Source organism: Haliotis cracherodii, unplaced genomic scaffold (genome assembly GCF_022045235.1).
Source record: "Haliotis cracherodii isolate W230 unplaced genomic scaffold, xgHalCrac1.p SCAF_3, whole genome shotgun sequence".
Taxonomy (NCBI): Eukaryota; Metazoa; Mollusca; class Gastropoda; order Lepetellida; family Haliotidae; genus Haliotis; species Haliotis cracherodii.
In genome coordinates this window covers 66,638,983-66,660,341 of record NW_027266286.1, presented here as the reverse complement: position 1 = coordinate 66,660,341, position 21,359 = coordinate 66,638,983, and the positions used below count along the sequence as shown (strand labels likewise).

General features: G+C 40.6%; 1 protein-coding gene across 1 annotated transcript; it reads right to left on the bottom strand.

The window, feature by feature from the left end:
- Window positions 1–414: 414 nt before the first annotated feature.
- Window positions 415–21,150, bottom strand: LOC139474509 (serine-rich adhesin for platelets-like). The gene is made up of 12 exons (XM_071257561.1): window positions 20,991–21,150; window positions 17,411–17,581; window positions 15,617–16,459; window positions 14,688–14,805; window positions 13,144–13,285; window positions 12,197–12,346; window positions 11,999–12,089; window positions 9,956–10,018; window positions 9,105–9,416; window positions 5,902–8,747; window positions 4,835–4,858; window positions 415–4,453 (listed from the first exon to the last, which is right to left on the bottom strand). The coding sequence occupies exons 1-12, from the start codon at window positions 21,040–21,042 to the stop codon at window positions 4,385–4,387; spliced, it is 4,881 nt and encodes a 1,626-aa protein (XP_071113662.1). The 5' UTR covers window positions 21,043–21,150; the 3' UTR covers window positions 415–4,384.
- Window positions 21,151–21,359: the final 209 nt, after the last annotated feature.

The window sequence follows — 21,359 nt, the reverse complement described above, 5'->3', positions numbered from 1 at the left end:
TAGCAATATCACAGCGGGGGACACCAGAAATAGGCTTCACACATTGCACCCATGTCGGGAATTGAACCCGAGTCTTCGGCGTGACGAGTTAACACTTTAACCACTAGGCTACCCAACCACCCCCCAAAAAGGATGAGTGTCTGGGGGAGGGGCACCAAAATTATTCCACGTATTTGGGGAGGGTCAAACGCCTCTGACCTACCCTGTCATAAGTGGCAGTCCCTTAAAACAGCAGGTGTAGTTACATTTCTAATTTTGTTGTATTTTTCAGTCTGTAAGCAAAATATAACAAACATGCTGTGTATATAACATTTATTTATTTTTAGTAAATGATAAAAAATGTTGAGTTATGTTATGGTAATGACTTCTGGTTTACAAAGTAAACAACGATGTCTCCCTGCAGTTGGTGTCCTCCAAGCATCCAGGCTTAAATCACATCTACCAACAACAATGCAACAGTCATCCTACTTCAGCATAAACTACTGATGGAATATAAAGGGAACACTGTTGAGCGAGTGAGGGAGTTGGGTTCTATGCTGCTATCAGCAACATCACAGCGACTGGCACCAGAAAGTCTTCACATGTTGTACCATTGTGAGGAACAGGAGTTCAGTGTTTGACTGTAGTTTTTTGTATTGTCCACAAAGTGTGAGAGAGGGAGTTTGATTTATTGCTGCTTCAAACAGTATTTCAGTTATATCTGCATGTCAGCTTGATGTGGGAGGAAAGCCCAAAGTGATGCAGATCTAAGAAGTATACCACTTTGGTGAAACCTGCGAATCTGGTGCTGGCAAACCCAGAGAAAGATTATGTGGCCGTGAATTGAGCACACCAGACACCAAAATCTGTGAATTTACTTCACACAGCAGGAACATAATTGGAAGTTTTCACATTTTTCAATCAGTATTATATCACACTTTACATGAGATGGAGTTCTTTTCTTAACATAATGGTCATGAAAAATAATTGCAAAAACATGAGGACCTTATAACAATAAGTCAATAAATACTTGACTATTAACTAGGGCTGGCTAAAAAGATTGATAATCAGAACTATTCTTGATGTGGAGAAATTTTAAGTAAGTGAGTGAGTTAGTTGGGTTTAACGCCACTTTTAACAGTATTCCAGTTATATCGCGGCGTGTCAGCTTAATGTGGGAGGAAAGCCTGAGGTGATGCAGGTCTTAGACGTTTACCACTTCGGTGAAACCCACGAGCACGGGTATGGTGCTGACAAACCTAGAAACATAATCGGGGCAAACCGGGATTTGAACCCACAATCATAGGTTTATGGCGTGCCCAAGGGGCACAACTCTGCACAGGGAATCGTGGTGCCTTAGACTGGGCCACCTGTGCCCCCAGAAATTTTAAGGATTATCGATATGTAAATTGTGTCATCAATAATATCTTACATAATCCATTGTGATGAAGTAAAGTCTTAATTTACCAAAGCAGACTTGTTATGTCCATTGCCAAAGAAGGAAAGCAACTGATTTTGTTATATCTGAAATGTCCACAAAGTAATCCATGCATAAATGTGTCACCACTCAACAGTGACGTGAAATATGTTGTGTTGTCTGAGCTTTTAGCATATTTGCTCAGTTACTTTCTCAATATTTATTGATAATTGATGGATATTTAGTAAATGAGTCTCGATCACTAAGATCGATATCCATAGCCAGCCCTAATTTTAACATATCTTTGAGAGTGTCCAACATTACGACCTGGTGATGTGCAGATGCCCTACTGCTAATAATTGTTATGTGGGTTTTGTATCAAAACACAATATGCACCTTCAAATTACTGATCACATCTAGCTTGGAGACTTTCTTCACAATTGACATCAGTAGACCAACAATGCTTATAACCATGTACAAATATGCAACCATGAAGGAAAACTTTATTATGACACAATTTTTTTCTCATCCAGTTACATATTGTTTGTATTATGAAAATAAATAAGCTTCACACTTTTCACAAATAACTTAAACAGAAATGTACAATGTCACAATTGTATCACAAACCTGTTTGTTGTCTTCTATATACAGACACAGCTTACAATCTGCTGTACATAGAACCCATGTATGTAAACTTTCAACAAACACTAATAGTGCTTCTTGGCAATGCTAAGTTGCCTCCTCTCCTGAAATATAGTTTCACCTCTGATATGTGAATAATTAATAACCATGGTACCAGTTTCTTACTACAGATCACTTGTTTATTACAATTAATTCAACACTGATAACTTCCTTTATATGAAGAAAAAGCAAAAATCAATCAAGACCCTAGCCATGTGAAATGAGTCATTATGATCAAACAAGTATGTGAAATCTTGGTAGAACAGACTTGAAAAGGCAGTGGATCAACATATATCAGTAAAACAGCCAGTTATATAACTTTGCTACGGACCACGAAGCTGAATATCACAACTGAAACCTGCATTGCATAGTGAGTCGGTCAATAATGTGGGATACTATCATAAATTTGGAAAATACTTAAATCTGATTGGTCAATCAGAGGTCTCCAATCACATTCATAACGTCTGAATGAAACATTCGATTTGATAACTGCATCACCATGGATGATTATACTCGATAGGGATAATCAGATATATTTAAATAGACACCTGACATACAATAATCTTTTGTGTGTCATGGAAAGTGAAACCTAGAAATATAATCGGGGCGAACCGGGATTCGAACTCACAATCATAGGTTTCTGGCATGCCCTAGCAACGCAACTCTGCACAGCGAATTGCATCGCCTTAGACGACTGGGCCACCCGTGCCCCCTGTCATGGAAAGATAAACATAACCCTACCAAAGTGTAGTGGTATATTTATGTGTCACTTCCAAGGTTGCACAGTATACATTGTGACATGATCACTGTGGGTGTGGAGTTCAACCTTCAACCTAAGAACCAACTCAAACCAAGAGTTTGCACTTAACTTTCCCCTGTAAGAAAGTTGGTTCCAAATTCAAATGAGCGCTAGCAAATCTACACATTCCACAGTTCTTCATTAAAACAAAGTATGTTCATCTATTAAACAGTGTCCAATATTTTAGTCATGCAGCATGTGTCTCTTCTTAATTGAGGACAGACAGTCCAGTTGACAGATCATAGATTTGTGTACAGACTTGGTGCTGTCACATCATTGCCTTGGATTCAAACACACAAACAGGTGCTTCAACTTCCTGTGCTAAGGGACATAACTCCACACAGAGAGTTAAGAACCTTCAACCACTTGCCATCTGATTCCTCTTGTATTATGACCTCATTGAAATGTGCATCACTTTTTTGTAGTTAGCTTATTAGAAACTCACACCAGCCCATCTGATCCATCAAAAAAGGGCTTGTGAAATGTCACTGACCCAGTCAGAAAGTAAATCTACCTTTATCAATTCGTCTTCAGTAATTGTTGGAAGTAACCGTTGGCATCCTCCCAAGGCAAAGGATTCAGCTGACCATAAAAGTCCAGTTTCCACCCTTGCCCAACTAGGCTGGAATTTCTGGGCTCGATTGTAGTGCCACCAGTGGCTATTACAAGTTATGTCCCTTCTATGTCCCTCCTATTGACCAATCAGATTCCACCTCTCCTATCACTTGTATTTGCACAAAATAGCAGAGCCCAGTCAAGATGATCTGATCAATAATCAAAATCTATATTGTAATTAAAAAGGGCTAACTTTGCGAAGTTCATCAAATCATGTGAGCACCTTGATTAAAAACATGAAAAGATTTGGAAAACATCTCTTGCCGCCGAGCTGGTGGTTCACAACTTTTGCAAATCCTGCAATCAACCGAAATCTGCACAGCAGTTTACGAACCAGATGTCAATTTCGTTACAAGATTTTGATTGGACTATGCATCGACTCGTTAGTCCTGCCAAGACATAACTCCCTAATTCCAGCCTAGGTCGGCAAGGGTGGAAACTGGACTTATAAAGTGAGTTAACTCCTTGCCTCGGGAAGATGTCATGTTGGAAACATATCATCAGATAAGTTCGTCATAATGATGTTATTTGTTTACTTTCAATATACCTGACCAACTATTAAATTCACGGATGTTTAAATGCTTTTGACGGAAAATATCTATGTTAACTTACAGAAACAGTCAACATACACTATAGTTCAGATTTAGTGATGCATTTCTTCAGGAAGTCGCCCCAACATACTAAATGACACAACAATAGTTAAGTCTGTGAGGAGGTTTGGATACAGACATCTTGAACAATGTTTCGGTTATGTCAAGTTTAATGAGGGAGGAAAGGAAGACACTAAAGACAGTTTTTCCTCAATACTCCCACCTTCAACAAAGGTGATACATGTGGACTACTACGTTGGGATGGACAAGGGAGATAACTCTGTAATCTAAACCATTCAGCCATCATTGCTGGTGGATCTTGGACAAGAAGTCATCTACATTAAGCTTGGCCAGGTTGGGTGGCTTCCTTTTCTGCAAACACAAGTAGCAATGTTGATTAATAATCATAAGGCACATATACATATGTCAACAATATTTTATTTGTTTTTGTGAATAATATTGAATTATTGAAATCAAAGTATTTTGTATATTACATACTTAGTTCAAATAAATTCATAAGTTTACTCACCAAAAAAAGAAATATAAATGCCTCTGTTGGTGACATACATTTAATGGATCAATGGAAAGCAGCTATAGGTTTGAACTACCAAATTATATTATACATATTCATGAATCCTGCTTCACAGAGTAAACTTCCGACACATAAAAATGATTTCATTCATGCTGCATCTCTTTTTTGTGTGGATTATATTAGAAATTAAAAGGCAAAAAAAGTCAGAAGCATAGACTTACCTTTCGCGCACTACCAGATAGGTTCTGAAAGATATATCAAAGTTCATCAGCTACATCACAAGCAGGCACATGACCATGATTACAGAATTACTATTCAGGCACATTCGAATCATCTCACACTTCATCATCCTTGAAGCTTCAACTTTCCATCTGTCATCCCAATTACAACCTAAGCCTTTACAACATTAAAATGACAACTGTGAGACCCAGTTACAGAGATGCCAACACTAATTGAAGCTTTGCAGTTTTCAGTGGGGTAAAAGAGTTCTTTCATGGGGAACAGAGAAATGTTTGAGTTCCAAAGTATTATCAGTGTACATGCATCTAGTTCCCTGTCTGCACCCACAAAGATTGATCGATAAAATGATTATTGTGTGTTTAACATAACAACCAATCAGAGAACTTGTATCACTGAGTAATGGATATTTTTTACACTAAGTGAATTGAAAACATGGCTCTCATTGGTCAGCATAGCATCTATGTTGAATGATTCACGTCTACGGTGCATTAAGAAATTGCTTTCTGTGACAATTTATGCATGTGAATAATTTGTGAAAAAAATAACAAAAATCGTAATTTGAAGGAGTCATAACTGTTACGCCAAAATAATGGTGTTTGTTTGTTTATTTGTTGTTTAATGCCACACTCAGCAATATTCCAGCTATATGACAGCGGTCTGTAACTAATCAAGTTTGGACCAGACAATCTAGTGATTGACATAATGAGCAGCGATCCACGCAATTGGGATACGATGACATGTTACAACCAAGTCAACAGGCCTGACCACCCGATTCTGTTAGTCGCCTCTTACGACAAGTATAGTCGCCTTTTACGGCAAGCATGGGTTACTGAAGACCTATTCTACCCCGGATCTTCACGGGTCTCAAAATAATGGTTGGCATATCTGCAAGTAGTTCACAAACCTAGCCTTCTGGTTGATGAATACTGTTATGAACTTCTCTGATTAAATAATATAACTTCTAGCGTTGAATAATAAGGACAGTATTACCATGCCAAACAAGAGCCAAGAGTAGTAGAATGTCATTACTTGGTCAACTAGCACTCACCACATCAAGGGAAACATGACTGCCTGATCGCTTCCTGCTTCCCTTCATTTTGCCCTGTAGCCTACATTCCGGGATGATTGACAGCGTGCGTGCTACGACCTCTCTCCGCCTTGACGACATGTGAAGCATTCCGCCTCTCAGGGGGCCGGGATCAGATGCCGACGTCAGGATGGAGCTCGCACTGGACAGGTTACTGTCTTCAGACAAAAACACAGCACAGGTACCATTCAATCCTCCTAACACCGTCTGTTTATCTGAACAGTTATATTTTCTCCCCCCAACAGTGGTAGAGATCGTACCCTCGGCTGAGAAGCCAGGCGGCTGGTTGAGAGGGCTGATCTGTACACTTGGACTGGAGGCTTGGGTGAGGGGGACAAACTTCTGGAATCTTGTCGGAGATTCCCCTTTGGATCCCTCCAAATGTTTATTCCCAAATACTTGGACCGGTCGCTTATCTCCAAGCGGAGCTGAGATACTACTGTCACCACTTTCATTAGTCTGGGCTAAATTCTTTGCTTTGGCGCCTGGTTTTGGTTTTATTGCAAGACTAGCAGAGACATTTCCCTCTGCCAAAGAGGTTCGTCCTGTGTTTGGCCTAGTGTTTACCCCTTTTTTCTTTGGTTTTACTTTGTGCTGTGCCAGTTTATCCCCTGTCATTAAACTCATTATACAGGATGACTTGCCGCTGGGGCATTCCACCTCAAGATTCATCACTGATTCACCATTCACTTTGGGGGTGGGTCTGCGACCGCCCATCTTTATTCTGGCTTTGACTGTTTTTTTACAAGGCAAGGACTTTGACACAGGTTTCTGTTTATGTGGGTCCTGTTCTCCATTGGAAACACTATCTGAATGTGCCTGTTTATCAAAACTAAGAGATCTCTTGTGATTCTCTTCAACTAGTCGCCCCAAAGGAATTGCTATATACTGATCATCTGCAGCTGACTTAGAAGATTTTGACACAGTGACTGTTGTGTCCTGGTTCGGGCTGACAAAGTAGCCATCACTCGGTAAGCTTACCGTCTTCGTCTGCCGCGGGCTTCTACATAATATGTTTGGCTTGCAAGTCTTAAGTTTGGGTGACAAAGATTGTTTAACAATTTCTTGCAACTTTGAGAGCCTGGGAGATGTTTTAGGAGACCCCATCACAACGGTCTTGTGGCTTCCATGTTTGACTGGTGTCTTCTTGGGTCGGATTTGAGGAACAGTTGATGGCACAACCGTCACAGGTCGGTACGAGCTTGTCTGAGAGTCATTCATGGGTCTGGGGTTCTTCAGAATCAGCTGTTTGCCATTAGGGGACATTGTCAAGTCATATATCTGATCATTGACCACAACGGTGGGCAGGCTAACATTGGTGTCTGTCAGGACAACCGTCTCCACCTTATCTTCCTGGGGATTGACAGGTAGGACGAAGTCTGACAGAGTGTTTTCTCCTAGAAGGTCAAAGCTCATCTGTGAGTTAGTGCAGAGCAGAGCGCTAGAAATGGCAGATGGGAGACTGCCTGGAGATGATGGGACGGGCTGGGACACGGTCAACACTGGTGAAGGAGAGTGAGGTCGCACTGTGAGGATGCTCCCCGGCAGGGCTGTCACTGTATGGAGACTGTCCATGGTAGAGGGACTGTAGGAAGATGTGGATTGGGTCGGGACTGACAAGCTCTGAGTAGGAGCTGTAGATAACTGTGAGATGACTACTGAGGACACTGTGGGGACCTCAGAGGACTGAACAAGACAAGAGGACTTGGTGAGAAGAACAGAGGACTGGGACTGAACGTGAGAAGATTGGGGCTTTACAGTAGAGGAATGGGGCACAAGGGCCGAAGACACTGTGGGGACTTCAGATAGGGGGTCACAACTACAGGACTTGGTGAGGACAACAGAGGATGGGATGATAACTGGTTGTGTCACACAGCAAGCTGTTGCAGGACACTGAGAAATACTATTTAGGATATTATTGCTTGTGGCCATTGTCACGGCAGAGGTAGACAGAGGTTTAATAGCTACAGCACATTTGGAATGAGGCAGACAACTGGTGTTCGTTACAAATGATGATGCCATTGCACTTTGAGAAGTTGATTTGATCACAGTAACCTTTGGTAGAACATTTACCGGTGAGATGTGTTGACTGTTATTCGTCTGATCCATGGAGTAAGTATTAATGACACCATTCTCCTCAATGTTTATGTGCACACCCTGGTAGGAAGTCTGCTTTGGGGCACTGACCTGTTGACTGGCCACCCCCTCTGTCTGGGGTTGACCAGCAACAGGGGGTTGCAATTTCACACACGACACAGTCAGAGTCGATGTCTGTAACCCTGGACCATTTTTAGGTGTTGGTTGAGATACTAGGAATGATGACTGAAGTACATTTGTTGGAGCTGCAGAAGCCACACAGGGTTGCGAGTCCTGAGGACTTGGCAGGGGATTGACACAGGGGGCTGGTGTGTTGGGATGCGTCCCCGGGGGTGACATCAGACTCGGGTCTGGCGGGTACTCAGGGGATTGAAATGGTGAATCAGCTGGTTGATAATGCTGTGATGGAGCTACTTGTGTACCTGGGGACTGAGTGATACTGGGTGACTGAGGCGGAGGCGACAACATGCCCCGCCCCTGCGACTCCACACACGGTGAGGCTGACTGCTGATGAGGGTGGGCTGGTGTACGTGACCTGTGTGCTGACACTGACAGGGGTGGGGACATCAGCCCTACATGTCCTGGTGGCCCTGGGGGTACACAGGGAGAGGGCACCTGCTGCAGATGTGTCGAGGGAGCTGGGGAACATGGTTCCGGTGTCTGGGCGGGCGACAGTGGATGCATCACCGGGGAGGAGAACACAGGCAATGCTGTAGAAAAAAAGGATAACTTCAATTCTTAATATCATCAACAAACACATATATCACTAGCACTGAATCAAATTTGGCTGGCGGACACTTCAATTTTAAACAACTTTGGCAATTTCCCCATATATTAATATATTTATATTATCTCGAACTATGCATTTTTCATCAAAATGAAATCTGCTCATAAAATCCTTTTGTCAATATTGATCATGACTGAAAAAAATATTAAAATGCTGATATCAGGGTAGCACAAATATGAAACAAAATTTGGTGAAAGACCCTATCTGTTTTTTTATTTAAATCATTGTGACTATTTATTTATTGTCTGGGAAACACAATCTGAATCTCAATTTGATTTACCTGATGTGACTGGTTTACATGGGATGGGTTTAATTCTGCGTTTCCTCTGGAAGAGTACCTGCCCCGGACTTCCTGTCCCCGAGGTCATGCTACACACGCTGGGGCAGGGACTGGTCAGACTAGCGCAGGGACTGGCCATGCTGGGACACGGGCTGGGGGCTGGCCCCAGGGTGCTGGGCAAATCCTGGGAGTTGGTCTGTGGGGGCGAGGAGGAGGAGGATGGTGTAGGTAGTGATGGATGTGAAGTGGCAGGTTGGGACTCTGTTGCTGTGAAGCCGTCTTGACTCAGTTCCATCATACACCCATCAGAGTCTAAAACAAGATCATTAGATAAGCTAGGAACCAACCCTTATTATATTTCAACATATGGGATGTAGATGGCTTTTTAAACCCTGTTGCAGAACTACTGTAAATTTGTGCTGTATTATTTCACACATGTATTTTTTAATGTGTGATCATCTCTTTGTCACAAACAGGAGTAACGTTTGAAAAGAATTCTGGGTCAGTAACTTAAATTGGGATCAGAAGATCAGAGATCTCTTTTTTTAAAGGCCATGTTTGTTTGTTTGTTGTTTAACACCGCACTCAGCAATATTCCAGCTATATGTCAGCAGTCTGTAAATAATCAAATCTGGACTAAATTAATCCAATGATTGACATCATGAGCATCGATCTACGCAATTGGGGTACAGTGACATGCATCAACCAAGTCAGCGAGCCTGACCACCGGATCCCGTTAGTGGCCTCTTGCAAGAAGCATAGTCACCTTTTACGACAAGTCAGAGTTGCTGAAGACCTATTCCACCCCGGATCTCCACGGGGCGTTTAAGGCCATGTGAAAAGTGACTCACCTCCTACGTGTTCTGACAAAGTCTGGCCCAGAACACCAGCAGCTGCTTTGTTACCCTCAGACTCTGTAATAATCAATGACCGACACATGTAATAATCAATGACCGACACATGTAATAATCAGTGACTGACACATGTAACAATCAATGACTGACACATGTAATAATCAATGACAGACACATGTAATAATCAATGACTGACACATGTAATAATCAATGACAGACACATGTAATAATCAATGACTGACACATGTAATAATCAATGATTGACACATGTAATAATCAATGACAGACATATGTAATAATCAATGACAGACACATGTAATAACCAGTGACTGACACATGTAACAATCAATGACTGACACATGTAATAATCAATGACAGACACATGTAATAATCAATGACAGACACATGTAATAATCAATGACTGACACAAGTAACAATCAATGACTGATACATGTAACAATCAATGACAGACACATGTAACAATCAATGACTGACACATGTAACAATCAATGACTGATACATGTAACAATCAATGACTGACACATGTAATAATCAATGACTGACACATGTAATAATCAATTATTGACACATGTAATAATCAATGACTGACACATGTAATAATCAATGACAGACACATGTAATAATCAATGACAGACACATGTAATAACCAGTGACTAACACATGTAACAATCAATGACAGACACATGTAACAATCAATGATAGACACATGTAATAATCAATGACAGACACATGTAATAATCAATGACAGAAACATGTAATAATCAATGACAGACACATGTAATAATCAATGACAGACACATGTAATAATCAATGACAGACTCATGTAACAATCAATGACAGACACATGTAACAATCAATGACAGACACATGTAACAATCAATGACAGACACATGTAATAATCAATGACAGACACATGTAACAATTAATGACAGACACATGTAATAATCAATGACAGACACATGTAATAATCAATGACAGACACATGTAACAATCAATGACAGACACATGTAATAATCAATGACAGACACATGTAATAATCAATGACAGACACATGTAACAGTGTACATAGAGAAGCTGATCATGTCATGTACAGTAAACTACGGTTATAATGAACTCAAAGGGACCACTTTAGTTCGTTTTAACCATAGTTCAGTGTAAGCCTATATACAGGATATATACAGCAAATGCCTGGGACCAAAATATAACAGGACGTTATATTCGTCAGGTCATTATAAGCGTGGTTGTTATAAACATAGTTACTGTATGTGATATCTTAATGCATGACATATTATTTTGCCTTAGACGAAGATAACAGTAAAAGGCAGCTCACTCTTTCAAACTTAAAAAAAGAAGTAGCCATAACAAGTCAATTGCCAAGAATGAGTGAGTGGGTTAAGCTCCACTTTCAATGGTATTTCAGCCATATCACAGCATGTCAGCTTGATGGGAATGGAAAGCCTAAGTGAAGCAGCCACCATTCACATCTTAAACATGTACCCCTTTGGGAAAACCTAGAAACATAATCCGGGCGAACCTGAATCGATACTAAAATCAAGGGTTTCTGGCATGCTTAAGGGAAGCAACTCTGCACGTCAAATTGCGGCACCTTAGACAACTGCCCCCAAACACCTAAAATAATCTCAGAACCCATGATACTGTAAAAATTACAATATACTGAAGTATTTACAGTCAGTTTATTAGGGGCACTGAGAGCCATGAAACAACTAAATATAAACACAAAGATTCAGCCTCTTGTCGTAAAAGGCGACTTTGCTTGTCGTAAGAGGCGACTTATGGGATCAGGTGGTCAGACCCGCTGACTTGGTTGATGCATGTCATCGTATCCCACTTGCATGGATCGATGCTCATGACATCAATCTCTGGATTGTCTGGTCCAGACTCGATTATTTACAGACCGCCGCCATATAGCTTGAATATTGCTGAGTGCAGCGTTAAACAACAAACAAACAAACAAACTCTCCAAAAAATGATATGCCCTCACAGAAACATGCCACATACCAAATATATTGAGCAGGGAATCAAAAAGGGGGTCACTTTTTGCCATGTGGATGATACCGTCTATAGTATCCTCAGACAGCACTTGGGGTACCTGGAACAGACAGGCCAGCACATAAGTGAAATGTTTATAGGCTGAAGTGAACAATCTACATAAAGTTGTATGAGTACAGAAATTACAGGAAAGATCGTAACACTTACAGGTGATCCAAAAAAGTCATCAACTATGATGCTGGTTGCCACAGGTTTCCGACATAAAGTTTGAGGGGGGTCTGCAAATCTACTCTTGTTGATGGTCTCTGCTAGACGCTCATGAAGCTTAGTGTCATTCATGATCTTCTCCAGCAACATCTGCAACAACATCATCATACACAATCATCAAGTGTGTGACACCATGAGTTTAATCCAACTCGTCCACAGCTCATTTCTGACTAGTGGCTTCATGTATCATTACTAGTTTCTTGGAGAAAACAACTAGTGCTTCCTGATTTCCACTAGTCTTACACATCGTAACTACCCAATACACACCTTAACCACTCAATACATACTGTAACAACTCAATACACAGTGTAACCACCCAATACACATTAAAACACAACGTAGCCAGCCAATACATATTACAACCACCAAATACACATTGTAACAGCTCATACACACCATAACCATTCAATACACACCGTAACCACTCAATACAAACTGTAACTACTCAATATGCATTGTAACCAGACCCATGAAGATCCTGGATAGAATAGGTCTTCAGCAACCCATGCTTGTCGTAAGAGGTGACTAACGGGATCAGGTGGTCAGGCTTGCTGACTTGGTTGATGCATGTCATCGCATCTCACTTTAGTGGATCGATGCTCATGACATCATTCACTGGATTGTCTGGTCCAGACTCGATTAGATACAGATCGCCGTCATACAGCTGGAATATTGCTGAGTGCGACGTTTAACAACAAACAAACAAACATTGTAACCAGCCAATACATATTACACCCACCAAATACACATTGTAACCACCCAGTGGAAGTTAAATTCACAAAACACTTTTTGTCATTCCTTAAAATTCTTATCAAGTATCATTCATTTGAGCTCAGTAAGAGTCTATACAGAGAACATATTCCCAGAATGAAATGATGAGTACATACAGGAAAAGGATCAGCTTGGAGATTGGCCTGCTCTTTGCTGCTTTCACTCCCAGAACTGTCTCTCTGCTCTGACGGGGCACCTGCTCCATCTTTGTCTGAGGCTCGGAGGGGCTGGCTGTCATTACGTCTCTTGGGCTGGTGCCTTAACACACACGTACAGTCAGTAACACATTCTGAAGATGTGAGTGAGCTATCTGTGAGAAGGGGAGATTCAGTAGTGAGTGAGCTGTTTGTTATGGGAAGATTCAGAAGGAAGTGAGAGAGCTATCTGGGGCTTGGTGTTAGGAACTAGATGTAAATTACACCATGTGCATCTTGACATGAAAACCAAGTTGCACCAAACAAAACCAGGTTGCACCAAACAAAACCTGGGTGCACTTAACAAAACCTGGTTGCACCAAACAAAACCAGGTTGCACCCTGGTCCCATAAATTTATCAAAGTTGAAACATTGGCCCGTCTGCTACTAGCATGACATATTATAACTTAATGATGCATTGCTGTAAAACGTAAAAGGAACGTGTACATAATCTTGAAGTACCCACAGTTTGATGACAAGCCTAAGAAAGCTTGACAAATTACACGTAACACAGGGATTAGTGATAGTAAATAAACTTTAGAGGTACTGAGTGTATTCAAAGATTGATTTTGCATGGACAAGTAAGGGTCAGTCACACATTCTTTTAAATTGACATTTGATTATATTTTGACATACACTTGTTGCATGAAGACATGAATATTGGGTTGCAGTTTTCAATACTAGGTTGCACTTTTGCATGTTTCATATGGTTAAATTGAGGCCAACAAAAACGGAAAGATTCAAAAGTGAGTGCGTGAGTGAGCAATATGTTACGGGAAGATTCAAGAAGTCAGTTATTTGTTACAAGAGTGAGTGAGTGAGTGAGTGAGTGAGTGAGTGAGTGAGTGAGTGAGTGAGTGAGTGAGTGAGTGTGGTTTTACGCCGCTTTTAGCAATATTCCAGCAATATCACGGCGGGGGACACCAGAAATGGGCTTCACACATTGTAGCCATGTCGGGAATCGAACCCGGGTCTTCGGCGTGACTAGCGAACGCTTTAACCACTAGGCTACCCGACCGCCCATTTGTTACAAGAAGACTCAGAAGTGAGTGAGCAATATGTTATGGGAAGAAGTGAGTGAGTGAATTATTTATGAGGGGAGAAATGAAGTGGTGAAACGAAGTGGTGAAATGAAGGGGTGAAATGAAGGGGTGAAAGGAAGTGGTGAAACGAAGGGGTGAAACGAAGGGGTGAAACGAAGGGGTGAAACGAAGTGGTGAAACGAAGGGGTGAAAGGAAGTGGTGAAACGAAGGGGTGAAACGAAGGGGTGAAACGAAATGAAATGAAGGTGTTTGCATATAATGTTATATACATTGACATTCATGTCCATCCTAAGTGCTTTCTGCTTGGCGCCTAACCACAGAATATTCAGAAAATTAACATCATTAACCATGATTTTCAAGTCACAAATATGATTAATATCATTAAAGAGGAGAGACTGACAAATCACTATTCAATGACCTACTTTCTCCTTCGAGGAGATCGTCCCATCACATCACAGGTCTCCGAGCATATGGAGAGTGCCTTCAAGGGAGTTGTTTGACACTGGCTACCCAGCGCCAATTTAACAGGGCTTTGTTCAACTGAAAGAAAACAATCATTATTAACTCAATGATGATGCATCATAAGTTTCAGAACAATCAAAGCTACACCAAAAAAATCTATCATGTCCATGACGTTGTCCTTAATGAAAATACTGATGCAGAGTTGCTTCCCTTGGGCATGCCAGGATCTCAAGATCAGATTAGTCCAAACCTAGATCTGATCATGATCCTTGTTCTGCCCCATACCCATGTTCATGGATTTCAACAAAGCGGCAAACATTCAAGACAATTCTCTGGGGTTTTGTCCCACTAGTTGACACACCACGACCGAACAGAACTAAGATATTGTGGCTTTAACCCAACTCACTCTTCATGCCTAATTACAACTGTAGACTTTTCTATTTGTTTGTTTTTAAACGCTGCACTCAGCAATATTCCAGCTATATGAAGGCGGTCAGTAAATAATCGGGTCTGGACCAGACAAGCCAGAGTATCAATCCACGTAATTGGGATACAACAATAGCATCAACCAAGTCAGCGAGTGAGTGAGCGAGTATGATTCTGCGCCGCTTTTAGCATTATTCCAGCAATATCACGGCGGGGGACACCAGAAATGGGCTTCACACATTGTACCCATGTCGGGATTCGAACCCGGGTCTTCGGAGTGATGAGCGAACGCTTTAACCACTAGGCTACCCGACTGTTAGTGGTCTATTACAACAAGCATAGTGGCCTTTCATGGGAAGCATGGGTTGCTGAAGACCTATCATACCACGGGTTTACATGTACAAAAAGAACCATATATATTTATTTAGGCCTAAATCTAAACCAAAGAATAGCAGTATTTTACCCATATGTTGTGAAAATGTACCAGTGTGTTGGTCCGTCTCCTGCACCTGTCCGAGATCTGGCAGCTGATCCACTTCTAGTTCCAAAACATCTTCGACATCATCACCCTTTTCCTGCATGTCATCAGCAAGCACAACCGAACTGCTGTGCATATTGGCACTTTCAATCAATGCACCACTTCTACTTGAACTGTTCTCAAACATTCCCATATTAAGTATATCCTTAGGACCTGCAGCCAGCTGTTCCATCGCTCCCGGTGCTTGCGTGTTTAACACTGTTCCACTGGCCGACACATCCACATTCCCTGACACATTCCCATTCCCTGACACATCCATACTCCCTGACACATCCACCACATTAATTACAGCATCTGAGTCACTGTCTGACTGTTCCTGAGTATTTATCACAGACTCAAATATAGCACTATTTCTTGTAGTCCTTCTCCTTCGCGACACTCTCTTTTGCACTGGTGTCCTACGTTTAGCTGTCCTTTTCTTTGTCCCTTGTTTCTCAGTGTTTGGTTTTGATGCCGAAGGGACACTGTCTCCGCTTGGTGTCACCTCCGTCAGGTAACTACCCACACTGACACCAGAAGATGAGGGGGCGAGATCTATTCTCGGCAAGCTGACGGAAACCGTGGTGAGGGGAGATATGGTTGCAGCATCTCCAGGATCTGTTTGAGATGCTGGAGCTTTATTCACTCGATGCTTCGTCCGCTGACCCTGTTGATAGCTTGCAGTTTTCAGGGCTTGTGTTTTTGTTTTCTTTTTCAGAAGTCGTGTCACTGCATCGAACTGTTTCCATGCTGCGGCCATATCAATGGCATACATTCCTGTCTCTTGGGCTGACAAACAGAGGGTAATCAGGAATAAATGTGACACTGTTTTGTAATAATCCTTCTACTATCACACTCTGCGCCGAAAGCTTTTGGGTCTACATGCCCAAACTGCTCAAGATTAAACAAGTTAATAGGTTTTAGTTTTAATATGTAGACTTAGTTTACTTGACCAAAATTTTACTTAACAGTGTAAAGTTGCAGAGTGACACTCTGGTGGAACATACTCTATTCTGATAGGTATCAAATTCAAATTCAAACAGAATATTTGTTTCAAGGACCAGTCTGCGACTTAAGCCAGTGTCCGAGTTTTGGAAAATTCTGTTCATTTTTTGTAAGCTCAGCTGATAATAGTCCTCAGAATAACACTAAAATCTACAGAGAGTGACGTTGAGAGCTATGTTCGGACTGGCCATGTAGTCTCAAAAGCTTTGGGCACAGACGGAAGCCCCTGCATCACAATGAAATATCAACTAGCATTAATGCATGTAGATCCAAACTTTATATCCTAATTTCAAATTTCATTGATAAGCATCAACCTAGAAAGAACCTTTTTGCACTATTTTGCAAACTTACTTGCACTAACTGTTTTCAGGAAACAATTCTACAACTCTCTGAAAAGACAACGTCATTTAGAAAGTGGTCAAATGTAACAAATGTTATATTTGGGATAACACTTTCTTAGTAAAGTACAGATTCTAGTACTTTTGAGTCCTATCTGGGATTTGAAACCACACTGCCAGAGTGAGGAACCTAATCACCTACAACTCTTGTAAAACCTAATTATAAGACTCTTCTTTCTAACACTTGTTTCAATACCTGGGGTCCATTCCAAAAAGCAATCATAACTCCCATACTTTAACATAGGCTTACGACTGTCATAGCGTTACGATCACTTTGTGGAACAGGGCCCTGACTGCATGGAGAAAGAACACAGAAACTCATATGAACTCTACCAACCTTTCAGTTTGAGTTCTGCATATTCATTCAGCAGTTGACACAGTGAGATGCCCATGATGGCCGTGGGATACTCGATGCCCTCCTTCAACATGGCTGCATATTCTGCTAGGTACTTGCACTCCTTCAGGAAACTCTTGTATGTCAGTGGGTGGGAGCTCTCCTTCAGGTACCCTGATGATAAAATACACAACCGTAGTTTGTTTGTTGTTTAACGCCGCACTCAGCAATATTCCAGCTATATGGTTTGTAAAGAATCAAGTCTGGACCAGACAATCCAGTGATTGAAAACATAAGCATCTATCCACGCAATTAACAGGCATGCATCAACCAAGTCAGCGAGACTGACCACCCGATCCCATTAGTCGCCTCTTACAACAAGCCTAGTCACCTATTACAGCATGAATGGGTTGCTGAAGACCTATTCTACCCCGGACCTTCACTGCCCACAACAGTAGTAGCAACACCATGATATTATGTATATCATACAATGGGCACTTTTTATTCAGCTAGAATTGCCAAATCTCAAATTGGGTACATGTTTTGAAATTGAAATGAATGTTATTACCTATCTTATTAGTGGTTTACTGATTAACTGAATAATCAAAGATTGATTGGAAGGTCCAAACAACACAACAATTTTGCAACCCTCAACTCTGAGATAGTTTTGTTTCCTAAGAAGGCAGGTTCAATGTAGGGAACTTGATGTAACTTGTACCAGGTGCATTTTGACATGAAACTCTAGTTGTATCAGACTCAACCAGGTTGCACCTTTGTCCCATAATCTTTTTCAAAGTTGAAACAAAGACATAAAAACTACTGTATTCTAAATAAATACAATCTCAAATCTCTGATGATCATCATGATTTTTAATAATAAGTACTTACTGTTACAGTACTTATGTGGAAATGTCATCAATCATGTCAATGACAATCATCATATAATGCATAGTGATTATCATCAGTCATAAAGTGATGTAATGTTCAACAGGGTTTGACCGTGAGAGTCCTGACAAATAATGAAATGGTGTAGTGTACTGGACGTTTTGATAATTACTGGAATGAATCATTGATCATGTGGACAGTCATGGTTGATGGAGAAGATGTTGGACACCCATAACTGCTCTTTATGTGCTGTAGGTGAAATGAATATTATTGTGCGTCCTTTGGGACGCAGAATTATTTTTTATGTGCCTTTATCTAGATCAGCAAGTTAATTACTGGTCAAAGCAATTTTTTACACGCAGGGTTCATACAGATCTCTGAACTCTAAATTCAGGGGGCGGTCGGGTAGCCTAGTGGTTAACATGGTTAAAGCGTTCGCTCGTCACGCCGAAGACCCGGATTCGATTCCCGACATGGGTACAATGTGTGAAGCCTATTTCTGGTGTCCCCCGCCATGATATTGCTGGAATATTGCTAAAAGCGGCGTAAAACCGTACTCACTCACTCACTCACTCTAAATTCAGGCACTTTTTAAGCACTTTTCAAGGAAACTCTTTTTCTTATTTAACAACGCTCAAATCCTGTAAAGTTAATCCCAGCAATGACGACTCAGTTTTTCTGGTGACTACTGCTTCGTCTGCACAACTTCAGCTCACTTTTCCCCATCATACCAATATCAATTTCCTTCCTTCAGCAGTAACACAATGCTTTGTTTCTGTCTTTTGTTTCACACACCCATCGGTACTTTGAAACCCAAGCATGACTGGTTCCAAGATCCCCGGCTTGGTCTTTTAGCAGTTTCAAGTTCCCCTCATGAAAACAGTACTTAAACTATATTCAGCAATACAATGCACAAAGGAATTAACATAAGCAACCAATGGACAGGAGGCAGTCTTTCTTTTTAAAGTGACAGAAAGGAAACAACATATTAAATTTGATCAATCATAATTTTCAGTAGCAATTTTGTTATAGTTAGACGGTTCTTGTTTACATTCCACCACTTTTCAAGAACTGTCAATAAAACTCCAGCACTTCGAGAGGTAAAATGGCAAAATCAAGAATTTTTCATCAGACATGGTTCAAATCACGCCCTTTTCAAATCTGTATGAATCCTGATTTGGCATGAATAAACATAAATATTAGGCTGCACTTTGTAATAATAGGTTGCACTAGTACATGATTTGCATAGCTAAATGGAACCCTGAAAGGCTTACTCACAACCTACTATATATAGTACATGGTGACATATGGAGGCTAGGCAACTTTTTGAAAAATAAAGTGCTGAAGTAAGCATTTCTTCTTTTTGTTGGGTGTGATTGACTTTTACGTTTGTATGTCATATTCCAGTGTTCTTGTCTCTCACAACAGTAGATGATAAAGGATTCATCTGCAACATTACATCTAATCTGCGATTATCATGACCTTCTTCCAAAGGAACCAGTGAGTTGACGCACTGTTTAAAATATAGATATATAAACACACAGTCTCATTAACAATCATGATTAAAAACAATATGAAGAAGACACTTGTGAATGATGGTTTTGATAGTCTAAGTCCAAACAGCTAATCTTTAATCTTGCATGTACTTTTTCAATTACATCACTATTTTAGTTCTCCCACACAAGAGGAGGCAAGTAAGGGCTAAACGATGTTACATAAGTTGCGCCCAGTGAACGGCATCGTGGCCAACGTCCACAATATTTACAAGGTATTGTCTAGCGTAATCATGGTAATGTTGTAATAAGTAGCAAGCCGAAACATTTAGCCACCATTTTGAGCATATCCCCTCTACATCAAAATGACCTATGTTCACAATGATTAGAGTTAAAACCATACTTAAAATTGCTCAAATTTGGCAACAAATATTTGACTGACACAGGGCACACAGGGTAGGGGCCCTAATCATCATCATAATACTGTCATTGGAATACCCTTATCCATTTGAACAGATGATGGACGTGGTTCTGGGATGCGGTGAATTAGTGTCACCACCAACTTCTAGACACAATTTACAGTGAACTTGTAGACAAACCAGGAGTGAATTCGAGGACACATTTTTTTAAACATTGGAATTGAATGATAATTATTACGCTGAGAAGGACAAGAGGATCAACTGGTAAATAGTGAGAGAAGTAGGGGATTAACTTCATTGACCATACTAGTGTTTTGTCTTGATAGGATGTGCAGGATCCTTTGATCGCCAGTAAAATCTTCAACATATATTGTTGGGTATCATGGGGTATGTCAGATCATAATGCATGAAATAGTTATTGTCTTAAAATTTAAGAGTTGATATACATTTGCCACATAGAATAATATGAATAAATCAATATTTAAGTATATCTCAAAATTTTATTTGTTTTGTCAGCGAGGTTTTCTGCGAATTCTACATCATGTACATGGATGCGAATTAATTTGGTCACGAATATTAACCTAATGAGAAGCAAAGGCTTGTTTTCTGGAGTGTTTCATTTAATCAATGAATATATATGGCCATTCATAACATTAACAGCAAGAGACCCAGAGCCCAGTCTCATACTGTTTCCAAAACCGTTCATGTACGGACAAAACGTAGTTGATCATGACAGGTGATGAAGACAAAACTTTCAAACTTGCATAAAAGTTTAAAAATCTCTTACCCAAGACGAGCCGTGCTACCTCTGACTGCAAAAAATACACAGGGCGCTCCATAACTCCCTTCAAAGCGGACTTTACTAACAACTTTGTACACAAATTTTCATACTGAAATCTACATTTTTATTGGAGATAAAAGTGTAAACACTTCTCATCTCCTCGTAGATTTCAGAAGATGGCGGCAAGAAATAACGGTCTCATTTCCGGTTGTCGCAATCATACCAAAAGTATTCATTATGAGGTTTCTTAGACAATATGCATTATTGTATTTATTTACATAATATGCTTTATTTTATTGCCCACTTTACATTCGATTATATATTATAAACAGTTCATTAATTAATAAAATTTGCATAGGCAACATGTCGCAAACC